This window comes from Dreissena polymorpha, chromosome 8 (assembly GCF_020536995.1).
Source record: "Dreissena polymorpha isolate Duluth1 chromosome 8, UMN_Dpol_1.0, whole genome shotgun sequence".
Lineage (NCBI taxonomy): Eukaryota > Metazoa > Mollusca > Bivalvia > Myida > Dreissenidae > Dreissena > Dreissena polymorpha.
Genome location: NC_068362.1, coordinates 5,898,037 through 5,910,144, shown reverse-complemented (window position 1 = coordinate 5,910,144; position 12,108 = coordinate 5,898,037). Strand labels below are relative to the sequence as shown.

The window sequence follows — 12,108 nt, the reverse complement described above, 5'->3', positions numbered from 1 at the left end:
CAACGATCATCATCCGATAATTCACTGTCTGATTCTGGATCATATTCCTTTGATTCCAGGTTAAGAATCAGGAGAGTTTGGGGCTCGAGAGCATTTATCCTAATGAAAGACTCACCCTCCTGTAAAATGTGGTAACAAATAAATCCACTTACCGCTCGGAGGATCAAAATTCCGCGGAGAAACCAAACATCAACGAAATCTGTCGAAAATCGAACAAAAAACGAAATGTAAGTGTAGCAGGAAAGTGCATTTATCCGGAGGTGCCGGTAAATGATAAACGTTAACAAAACTGGAACAAGATAACTTCAACAGCGAACTATCGTTCTTACTCGAAACACAAACGAAAAAGTCGTTTTTTGTGTGTTTTTTTTTACATATCCTTTTGTTGACTTTGTCACAGTTTGTGACCTTGAATCAAAGTCGTACAGTCTCGTTACCCGCTCCGCGATTGGACAATTATATCGATACGACCAATGAGAAAGCAGTTAACATATATCGGTTAAGGTTGTTTACTTCCGTTTCAGACAGTTAGTATATTAACGAATACTAAATATCTCGTCATCGTCGTGAAAATTTGCCGATGTTTTTTTTTTTTCTTTCCCAATTTGAGCCGGCCTGAATAACATGTGAGGCGGTCAAATCGGCCGCCGGCCGCCTCCTAATGAAAACCCTGCATGTCAGTTTATTTCAATGCACTAACCTTTCATTACAGTTTAAAATCATGTGATTTTCCTTCCATTAAGCGTATTGTTAGACATGAAATATTTGAATAAAAGTTAAAAAAGGACTTATTTCATTTTCAAGTACCTTTTCATGGAACCAATAATATCTTGAATTTCAATGACATCGTTAAGAAGACTGCTGCACTCTGGAAACTGGGCAGACATCCTGCAAAGTTCAATATTGTTGTACTTTAATAATTATTGCTTTACACATATACAACACACACTCATAAGTCTATCCGCTCAGAAGTTGGTGGTAAAAAATTGTAACCAAAAAGAAGAAATTGAGTGGGTCGACTCATTAAGACAGGTAATTCTTTTAAATAAAATCTTCGTTGGAAATGTATCGCTTCTTAAAATGCAGAAAGTGTCTGGTCAGTTGCTGTTGTGTTCGTTTTATTATTACAATACTGTAATTTATGGGGGGTGGAGAACTTTTAAGTTGACAAAGTTAATAAAATTGTCAAGATCATGCATTCACACTTACTTTTTACAGAAAACATACACATTATGAACATTTTTTTTTAACTTGTAAACGTAAAATATGTCACAATTAGATTATATGAGTTTTGACATAAAAATATTAAAAGGAGTAAAATGTTTATGAGTCACAAAACAGTTATGCTTATAGGCATTATTGAATAATTGACTTGAATAATATTATATCAGCTTTTATCGCATTTCTAACGTCTATTAATTCCTCGATAAATTACTAATTAATTTGATTTTATATTTTCTAGCCTTAAACTTAAAGTACGAATATTTCACATTCATGTATATTTCTTGTAAGACAAAGTTTGGAGTGTGTTTAATAGAATAGATATCAAGTTATATCTGTTTCGATGCGCTGTACCTGGATAATTTGAAAAAAAAAAACAAGGCGTAAAAATAAAATGTACTTTTTATAGAAAATAACTTCGAAGTTTAACAAGTTTGAACATCGTTTTGCCTACCTGTTGATATTTCTACAAAGAGCATCTAAACGAATGCTCGACGAATTCAGGGTATCCACTGATGGAGATGTTGATAAAGAGCGCGTGACGTCCCTCATCACTCGTTGCGAATTACGTAAAAACTCATCAAGATTCATTTTTGTGACTTCATTGCATGTTACTTCGATGTTTAAAGATGGCGGTTGTTTTTTCGTCGGATGTTGAAAACGAGAGTAAAATGTAACACGTATTTTGATTGGTTGTTATTTTTAGCAGATCCCTGATTGGTTATAACATGTGTAGGAACAATTAAATCTTCCTTAGGAAGAATTCGATGACGCGGATAAAAGGCAATCGCACATTCTCGGCCCTTTCCGTCAAACATCGGATAAGTACCTCGAAGGAGATAGTATGAATACACATTTCGGAAGCGGTATTGCGGTCTACCTACGCGGGCCTACGCGAATCAAAATTACATAGTGAAAACAAACATGGCCGACTTTGCGCGTTGTTTACATTTTGCAAAGATGAAAATGGGGATTTTCTATGCTCTGAAGCCAGAGCAAGTACAAACTCTACAGGAATTATGGAATGGGATTGATACCGTGGCGATATTACCAACCGGCTTCGGCAAGAGTATTATATATCAACTTCTGCCGTATTTAATTCAGAAGAAAACAGGTGCAGCTGAACCTATGATAGCAATAGTGGTTGCACCACTTAATTCCATCATGGAAGACCAGGTACAGTGCATAGATGCATCTTCATTGTGGTTGATTTTCACTAACATTCATGATTTAGCTCTGGTCTTGAGAAAATATAATTGTATTTATTAGAAATTATGAAACTGAAAGGAGATTGATGTTCTGGTAAACATATACATGTATGTTAAGTTATTACAGGAAAAATGCTATTCATAGCTTATTTTTATGCCCCCAAACGTGGGCATATAGTGATTGCACCGTCCGTCCGTCTGTCTGTCTGAAATTCTTTCACACTTTGCGTTTAGTTTTCGAAAAAAATAGGGAAAAAGGGGGCATATGTCATCCTATGGTGACAAGCCTTGTTAAATTATAAAATGTCTTACGGTACTGGGTATTGTTTTGACCACTAATAAATATTTATGTATTTAGTTTGAAAAAAACCCACACTTTCCTACTATCTTTTTAAGATTGATTACAAGAGATGTAAAGTATGGAATGTGGTATTATACAGTTGTTCCTTATGCAGGGAAATACAAATTTATAATATTTTATTAATTTCTCCCCTACTCAGATACAAAGCTTAAGATCCAAAAACCTGAAAGGCTGTTATCTGTCTTATGATGCCAAAGAGATAGTGACCTTTGGTGATAATGAGGATGACATTGAGGAACACAGTTCAGACAAAGAAACTGAAGGTTTGTGTACTAGTGGCGTGAGTGGTGTAGCATTTACCATTACAACCACGAACAGACCAAATCAAACCGGGTCTGTTGTTGTTATAATAATATAATTCTTAGATGCAATTTGTGCTTCCACTGCCAATTTGGGCCAAATTTTGTGATTTTATTAATGTATTTAAGCTTAATGTCTTGATTTTCTCCAACATAGTTATTTACAAATGCATATTGGTTAAACTACAAACATTACAATATGATCCTCCATGTATTTCACAGTTCCTGACATAATTTGTGGAATGCACACAGATATATTAATGCAGATATTGGCAAAATGGCAACTGGCAAGCCTTTGTATTTCAGAAGACTTTTCTTAATTTAATAAGATAAACTAGACTTTTCTAAGGTGTCAATAAACGTTAGGTACTGGGGCTACTTATTTAATATAACTTAATATATACTTTTATATTAAAAGGCCTTTTACATTTACTGTTTTGCTTGGTTAGTATATAATTATATTGATTTATTTTTTCATCAATCTTTCAGAATCTCCCACTACATCTGTCCTCGGAAAGATGTTTGATCTGACAGAGCTGAAGAGTGGACGCTACAATATAATCTATAGCCACCCAGAAGCACTACACACAAAGAAGATTCAGAAGATCTTTCATTCACCTGTGTACCAACAGAGAGTGTGTGCAGTTGCTATTGATGAGGTTCATATGATTTCAGAATGGTAAATATTAAGGTTGAACAATGTTATTTTAAATTCGCTGTTTTCAAGAGATCTGTATACTGATATTTAAAGTCAGCATTGCCAGTCAAAAATCTTTAAAAGCAGACCTGTGTCAAATTGGCTCCTAGATAAAGTGTGCAATACAGCATCATGAAAAAAGTTTGCATATTTAATTTACATGCTGTAAACATGTAATTTGTATGTGTAATTTACGCATGTAGTGATGTACATACCTTATCTAAAGCCCTGACAGTTTGAATAAGGTTATTATAAGGTATTAATCCTGTGCACTTATTCATCCAACATCCCTTGGCATTTCCAAAATTGTTTTCTTCATTTTTTTTAAAGAACGCTAAATGTATCATAATGGCAACAGTTTGGATCCTGCTCAGCATTGAAATATTGTATTTTACGGACTAGACAAACTAAGCTTCTTGTAAAACTTGTAAATGTGTTATCTGTTTTCAGGGGAAGTGAATTTCGACCAGCATTCCGAAAATTAGGTGAACTTACGGTGATATTCCCTAATGCTTGCCACTTGGCATTGACAGCCACATGTACTGAACAAAGAAAGAATGAATTGACAGACACTTTGCAATATAGGAAATACACCTGTGTGTCTATTAATCCGGACAGACCCAATATTTATTTAAGTAAAAGATCAAGATTACCAAATATAAAAAAAATTGATAAGTTGGACTCATTGATTGAGCCAGTGGCAGTGGAGTTAACTGATAAATTGAGTGACTTCCCAGTAACTATCATGTATGTAGAAAATTTGGAGGCTTTAGGTTATTTTTACCAGTACCTTAATTCTTATTTAGGTAAAAGACAATATACTGGTGAGGAAATTCCTGAGAATAGAATATTTGCTCAGTATCATAAGGATTATACAAAAGCAATGAAATCCTTTATTGTGAGTGACTTGTGCAAGAAGAAACCAACAATTCGCCTTGTGCTTGCGACAGTTGCTTTAGGAATGGGACTAGATGCCCCAAGTATATCAAGGGTAATTCACTGTAGACCACCTACCAGTTTGGAGGCCTACATGCAGGAAATAGGTCGAGCCGGAAGAAGAGGTCAATCTTCTGAAGCTATCTTGTATTACAATAATAATGACATATCAAAGGCTAGGAAGGGTATATCAGATTCAATAATACAGTACTGCCAAGATGACGTTAATTGTCTAAGATTGCTGCTGGTCAAACACTTTGGTTTCAGTGAAACACAATACTCAGGAAACCCTAATGGATGTTGCTCAAATTGTAAAAATGCACACTTGAACAAGTGAGATTATAGTCTAGGACTCATTGGAGTGAAGTGTGAAGAGTGAAAGAAACATCTGATAAAGACAAAACAAGTCTTAAAAATGTGTGTTCATTTACATCTAATAAAGACAAAACAAGTCTTTAAAATGTGTGTTCATTTACATCTGATAAAGACAAAACAAGTCTTAAAAATGTGTGTCCATTTACATCTGATAAAGACAAAACAAGTCTTAAAAATGTGTGTCCATTTACATCTGACAAAGACAAAACAAGTCTATAAAATGTGTGTTCATTTACATCTGATAAAGACAAAACAAGTCTTAAAAATGTGTGTTCATTTACACCTGATAAAGACAAAACAAGTCTTAAAAATGTGTGTTCATTTAAAGTGCTGTGCCTCCGAACACAAGTGACACTCGGATTTTTAAACTTTAAATGGGAGAAGCTGATATACTAGTAAGCCGAACCTAGCTACAATGAGTCGGGTGGCGCCCGATGATACCCCTGCCACAGAGCAGCTAATATGAGTTATAACTAATACACTAATTGTGTTGTGTCGTCTATGAGTTGTTTCTCTACTATTTTACTCTGTTCCGATTGTTTACAAGTAGTCAGTCTGATTGGCTCAGTCCTCTCTGTGGCTTGAAAGGTATAAGAAATACAAATACTTACTTTCCCTCAACTTAAAACTTCTGTTATTGAAACACAAAACTTAACCAAATTTTCAATTTTTTAAGTATAAAAAGGGCACATAATTTTGCCAAATTGCCAGTCAGAGTTATCTAACTTTGCCTGCCAAGTCCCCTCATGTTAGTAAGTAAGTGTACCAAGTTTGAATGCTCATGTGATGACAATAGCTCATATTTTATTTATTTTTGAATAGATGAGCTAATTAAAACAGGGAAAAAAATACCAGCATTATCTTACAATAAATAACATTACAAAATGCATTCCTCTAGAATGAGAAATTCATAAATATTTATCACTAAATCTTTTTTTTCCTAAGTCAGTATTTAAAAGATATCAATAATATATTAATAAAGTTTTCAAGATAAAACTACATGGATGTTAAACTTTGTTAAACATGTTACTCCAAAATAACTAACAACTAGTAAAACTACTTGGAAGAGGAAAATCAACAAACATATTTAAACGGAACATGAAATACAAACTGTTGAAAACAGTTCAGATGTTTGATCCTCATATTAACATACACAGTTTATTGTGCAGTTTAATTCATTTTCAGTTTATTGTTTATTATATATTAATAATCACCTTTACTTGATGAATTGTCAAATATCAAGAGTAGAACCAATCAGTGAAGTAAATGAATCCTTGGTAAAGCACCCATTGTGTAGTCCAATAACCGTACAAGTGAAACAAAAAAGCGCCAATCCTAAAAAAAAATAAACAAAATTAAAGAATAGTTATTTATTGCATTTAAGAGTGACTGCTTGTGTTCACTTTGTTTTCGAACACAACTTCAGTCATGACATCCCCAAGCATTTGCCAACTTTTCCCCATCAATTATTAGATAAAAGGAATAAAATCCTTTTTTTTGTCAATGTTGCACCTGTAAAAAATGTTGATGCACTAGGGGTAAAACATTGGGAATGTAAACAGTAAACAATGATTCAAGCCCTTCATAAGCAATGGTATCATGGCCATCAAATGCATGTATTTTTAACGAATATGGAAGTCTTTTTTTTCCCAATGAAACTGTTTTTTTTTCCAGCATAATTTAATTACTCCAATTGTAAAAAGTACATTCTGTTATACTTACTGTTCTGATGCCGGGGCCATAATACCAATTAATATTTTATTAAAGAGCCTGCATCTGTATATATGTGAGAGATGTACAAGCTACAGAACAGATGATCATTTTGCAGAGTTACATGTATTATAATCAAAATTAAATCATGTTGATTTTTTTCAAAATAAACTTGTACAGACAATGTGAATATCAAGTTTTTTTGCTGTTTAATACTCCATTCAGTTATCAAGCACTATCTACATCTATGACACTTGAACAAATTTGAAACACATTAACATAAGTGATTAATTAGTAAATGTTCTTACATAATAATTATGTTGTTTTTCATTTTATAGAATTTTTATCCATCTTACTATTCAAAATCATTTATTTGATTGATTTACATATGTACTTGGCATGTGATGTGTTCCAAACTTATTCAGCTAACAAAAATTGAAATTTTCAACAAGAACTTGTAACTGTCAACAACTTTTATTAACATTCAAACGGAATGTACATACTTGAATGTGAATATGCATGATCATGGAACAATTGCTTCCTAGGTTTAGCACCCGCAGTGTCATCACAGCTTCCTTGAGTTAAAACATCTGTAATAGTTACTTACATTGATATTTTAATTTTAATTCATAAGCTTCAAGGATTATTATTCTCAAATAATTTTAATACATTATCATTTATGTTAATTTAAAGGTGACACATGACAGTGATTTTCCCAAGAATTTTTCAAAGCACAATTACTTTCCACGCACACATCATTTTTCCAGGTCTACAAAATTATAGTTACAATTTAAGATATATATGTCAAATGAGAAGTATGATAAAAGCTTCTTTAATTTAAGATTAAAAAATTAAGGCACATTGAAGATTTTAGAGATTTAATGAAAATTTGTTTGAAAATAAACTTTAAGTGAATAGCAAAAAAAACTAAAGAAAGAATGGTGTCTTTTTAATGAAAAAGTGCATCCTTTCATGGAAACATAGTTTTAATTGTAAGGACTTAATGGAGGATGTCTATTATAAATATATTTCAATATAAAAATAAAATAAGTAAACCTGACAGTCGACATATACCCTACTTATTTGATATTGGCATGCTACCTGAACCAAACCATTTAAAAAAGCTGGTCTCAAAGGCTTAAGCTCAATCTAGCTTAATGCTGCTCATTATACCACAACAAATATTAATTAATGATTTCAAAGTACTTGATAAAAAAAAAAATTCCCCAAAACTTGCCCAGGGTTTCTAGTCCCCCTCCATGTTCTTTATTATTTTGGATAACAACATTATCATGGAGTATTATCTGCTCATAGGCAGGGGTATCATTGGATTCCATCCAACTCATTGTGGCTAGATTTTGGACATACTCACAGGGAATAAACATTATATCCAGGGCAGATCCTGATGGGGCTGAAGTGGCATATGCCCCCATAATTCCTCGACAAACTATGTCGGATTAGTTAAACTAATATTTGAATATTTAATCGGGTACCAAAAAAGTGTGAAGGATTCACATTGAAAAAATCCTGGATCCGTCCCTGTAACTTCACTCACTTCATGTGCACAAACAATGCATTTGTTTTCTAATGCAACTGACATTTTCTATCACTGCAATTTATCAGTACAACAACCTCCTAGAGAAAGCATCATAATTAAAGATTTATTTTGGATAAAATGTTAATATCAATGAATAATTTTGCGATAAACATGATTAAAATTGGCAATATTAAAAAAAGAGAGAATAAAGCTGCACAAGTAATTAACCAGTATCCAGTGTGTGACATTAAACAAACACAAGTCAGCATTTAGAAAATATCCGAAATCGCAACGTAAACGTGAACATCCGAATTAATGGTCATTACACAAATCGTGATTTCTCTATCAAATTTGATGAAACATTCAAAATAAATACAGATTACATATATATTGGTGTATTCTTGATTTATTTGAACCATTACCCGAACATAATCTTTTATTTGTAAAATTTTCTCACATTTGATAATACACAGGCCGCCCCCATGTTTGAAGTTTACCTGACATTCTTTTCCGCAGTAAAAGAGGCAGGGGACCAGATAAGATTCAGATAAGGCCCAAAATATGACAAAATGTAGAATAAGGGTGATGGGTAAAAATTTTGCTTAAAAGGCCTGAGAAAATCCCTGACACCTAACATTATGATTATCAGTAAATTAAAGGTCCAAATTAAGACACCTAAATCGCTTAAACATACATACCTAATTTCAGCTTTTCTATACTGGACACCAATTTTTCAAAAACCGGTATTCTCTTTGGTGTCGTCTTCGTGGCAGACTTTAACTTTTCTGTGCTGCAGATAAGGTTTTCAGCTATTGACATCCGTCTACGTTTTGGAGTTCCCTTAAGTGGAGTAACTGCTCTCTTTTTAACATTTTCCAGCTTTCCTTCCACAGACCTACATGGACAAGGCAAGGAATCAAGTATATATGTTATACCAATGCTGTTGTATCATAAGATTGGCCCTCTAAAATCAATAAAACATGGGTATCATGTTAGTTTACAGCGTTCAATGAGCTCTTTGCACACAAGCCAAGGAAAACCTTGTAATTGTTGGATTTCTGTTATTTGCAAACTGGATGATGTTCATGTACTAACCCAGGGGTTCATGACGTATATAATGATCAGTTGAAAAGGGTCAAATAAAGCGTACTTAATATATGTAAAATCCAAAGAATACTCCTGTCAGAAATATACAAGCTATCAGTATTTAGTGCATCAACATAGCATGTTCTAAAATGACACTCAAATGACATGCCGAATAGTAAATGTAAACACAAATTGTGGTTCAACATCTAGCTACAATAAAACATACAAGATCTATACATTTTAAAGTAGTTAATCTAAAATCACTATATTGGTGGACCCCCTGCATATTATCAACCGACTGGCGCCATATTAAAATTAAAATCATTTAACTGTTATTGGTTTATATTGATTTATAGCAATGGTGCTTGGCGAGGTTGGGTGAGGGGAGGTAGTTAATATAAATTGCCGCCATAGTCTTTTGATGATTTTTGCATTGACAGACTCTCAGCTTTATTCTGAACGTGAATCATTTCAGCTAGGGGGGGGGGCACAGAAATTATCAAAAGGAGCTGGCAAGACTGCTCGAATAGCCAGTCATTTTTCATAACTATATGATCAGCATAATATTACGTATAAAGAGTGTACAAGTAATGGACAGATTTTTTTTTAATCATGTGTATACCGTTTGAATGCACGAAATTTTGATATTTTCGACCAGCAGTTGGCGCATATACGCTGGATAACGCTGGTATACAGTGGGAAGAATTCTAAGGCCGCCGCTTTCAAGTCCTCCCGCTTTCTTCCGTGACTTAAATAAACATCTCTGTGGCTATTTACACAAAGATCACATTCTGACGCCATCGTTGTTATTGTTTTTGTTGTAACATTCTTAGAATGGTATCACGTGGGCGGACTACTTTCAACCCGTATTTCTCCCGAGTCCGATTAAGATAATCTGCGAGGGGTACCGAATGGGATAAAAGGGTCATAAGTCACGAATTCTTCCTTAGGAAGATTTAAATCTTCCTAAGGAAGATTTAATTATTCCTCAGGAAGATTTAAATCTTCCTAAGGAATAATTAATTCTTCCTAAGGAAGAATTCGTGACTTTAGATCCTAATGGTACGTCATAGTTGTATGTAGTAGTCAGCTGTATGTAGTAGTCAGTTGTATGTAGTAGTCAGCTGTATGTAGTAGTCAGCTGTATGCAGTAGTCAGTTGTATGTAGTAGTCAGTTGTATGGTAGTAGTCAGTTGTATGGCAGTAGTCAGTTGTATGTAGTAGTCAGCTGTATGTAGTAGTCAGCTGTATGCAGTAGTCAGTTGTATGTAGTATTCAGTTGTATGGTAGTAGTCAGTTGTATGCAGTAGTCAGTTGTATGTAGTAGTCAGTTGTATGTAGTAGTCAGTTGTATGGCAGTAGTCAGTTGTATGTAGTAGTCAGCTGTATGTAGTAGTCAGTTGTATATAGTAGTAGTCAGTTGTATGGTAGTAGTCAGTTGTATGGTAGTCAGTTGTATGTAGTAGTCAGTTGTATGTAGTAGTCAGCTGTATGTAGTAGTCAGCTGTATGTAGTAGTCAGCTGTATGTAGTAGTCAGTTGTATGTACTAGTCAGCTGTATGTAGTAGTCAGTTGTATGCAGTAGTCAGTTGTATGGTAGTCAGTTGTATGTAGTAGTCAGTTGTATGGTAGTAGTCAGTTGTATGTAGTAGTCAGTTGTATGGTAGTAGTCAGTTGTATGCAGTAGTCAGTCGTATGTAGTAGTCAGTTGTATGGTAGTCAGTTGTATGTAGTAGTCAGTTGTATTGTAGTAGTCAGTTGTATGGTAGTAGTCAGTTGTATGGTAGTAGTCAGTTGTATGTAGTAGTCAGTTGTATGTAGTATTCAGTTGTATTGTAGCAGTCAGTTGTATGTAGTAGTCAGCTGTATGTAGTAGTCAGCTGTATGTAGTAGTCAGCTGTATGTAGTAGTCAGTTGTATATAGTAGTATTCAGTTGTATGGCAGTAGTCAGTTGTATGGTAGTCAGTTGTATGTAGTAGTCAGTTGTATGTAGTAGTCAGTTGTATGGCAGTAGTCAGTTGTATGAAGTAGTCAGTTGTATGGCAGTAGTCAGTTGTATATACACATGTAGTAGTATTCAGTTGTATGGTAGTAGTCAGTTGTATGGTAGTCAGTTGTATGTTGTAGTCAGTTGTATGTAGTAGTCAGCTGTATGAAGTAGTCAGCTGTATGTAGTAGTCAGCTGTATGTAGTAGTCAGTTGTATGTAGTAGTCAGCTGTATGAAGTAGTCAGTTGTATGGTAGTAGTCAGTTGTATGGCAGTAGTCAGTTGTATGGTAGTCAGTTGTATGTAGTAGTCAGCTGTATGTAGTAGTCAGCTGTATGTGGTAGTCAGCTGTATGTAGTAGTCAGTTGTATATAGTAGTATTCAGTTGTATGGTAGTAGTCAGTTGTATGGTAGTCAGTTGTATGCAGTAGTCAGCTGTATGTAGTAGTCAGCTGTATGTAGTAGTCAGTTGTATGTAGTAGTCAGCAGTATGTAGTAGTCAGCTGTATGCAGTAGTTAGTTGTATGTAGTAGTCAGTTGTATGGTAGTCAGTCGTATGTAGTAGTCAGTTGTATGGTAGTCAGTTGTATGTAGTAGTCAGTTGTATGTAGTAGTCAGTTGTATGTAGTATTCAGTTGTATGGTAGTAGTCAGTTGTATGTAGTAGTCAGCTGTATGGTAGTCAGTTGTA

The 12,108-nt window shown here is 34.2% G+C and overlaps 2 protein-coding genes across 2 annotated transcripts; one reads left to right on the top strand and one right to left on the bottom strand.

Annotated features, from left to right (window-relative positions):
• The first annotated feature begins 2,007 nt into the window (after positions 1 to 2,007).
• On the top strand, positions 2,008 to 5,558 carry LOC127843076 (uncharacterized). The gene is made up of 4 exons (XM_052372889.1): positions 2,008 to 2,397; positions 2,930 to 3,053; positions 3,579 to 3,768; positions 4,237 to 5,558. Exons 1-4 carry the CDS (start codon positions 2,146 to 2,148, stop codon positions 5,057 to 5,059), a joined length of 1,389 nt encoding a protein of 462 aa, XP_052228849.1. The 5' UTR covers positions 2,008 to 2,145; the 3' UTR covers positions 5,060 to 5,558.
• A 12-nt stretch (positions 5,559 to 5,570) lies between these two features.
• Positions 5,571 to 10,342, bottom strand: LOC127842197 (uncharacterized). The gene is made up of 4 exons (XM_052371553.1): positions 10,053 to 10,342; positions 9,043 to 9,239; positions 7,311 to 7,382; positions 5,571 to 5,677 (listed from the first exon to the last, which is right to left on the bottom strand). The coding sequence occupies exons 1-4, from the start codon at positions 10,229 to 10,231 to the stop codon at positions 5,571 to 5,573; spliced, it is 555 nt and encodes a 184-aa protein (XP_052227513.1). The 5' UTR covers positions 10,232 to 10,342.
• Between the last annotated feature and the right edge of the window lie 1,766 nt (positions 10,343 to 12,108).

Bases quoted from the DNA above. Each gene is read 5' to 3' on its own strand.
- LOC127843076 (XM_052372889.1), top strand. From the start codon at position 2,146: ATGGCCGACTTTGCGCGTTGTTTACATTTTGCAAAGATGAAAATGGGG. The intron at 2,398-2,929 runs GTACAGTGCATA...TCCCCTACTCAG, and splicing joins ATTCCATCATGGAAGACCAG to ATACAAAGCTTAAGATCCAA. The intron at 3,054-3,578 runs GTTTGTGTACTA...TCAATCTTTCAG, and splicing joins TTCAGACAAAGAAACTGAAG to AATCTCCCACTACATCTGTC.
- LOC127842197 (XM_052371553.1), bottom strand. From the start codon at position 10,231: ATGGCGTCAGAATGTGATCTTTGTGTAAATAGCCACAGAGATGTTTAT. The intron at 9,240-10,052 runs GTATACACATGA...TTGTCCATGTAG, and splicing joins AAATTTCGTGCATTCAAACG to GTCTGTGGAAGGAAAGCTGG. The intron at 5,678-7,310 runs GTATGTACATTC...ATACCTTTCAAG, and splicing joins TCATGCATATTCACATTCAA to CCACAGAGAGGACTGAGCCA.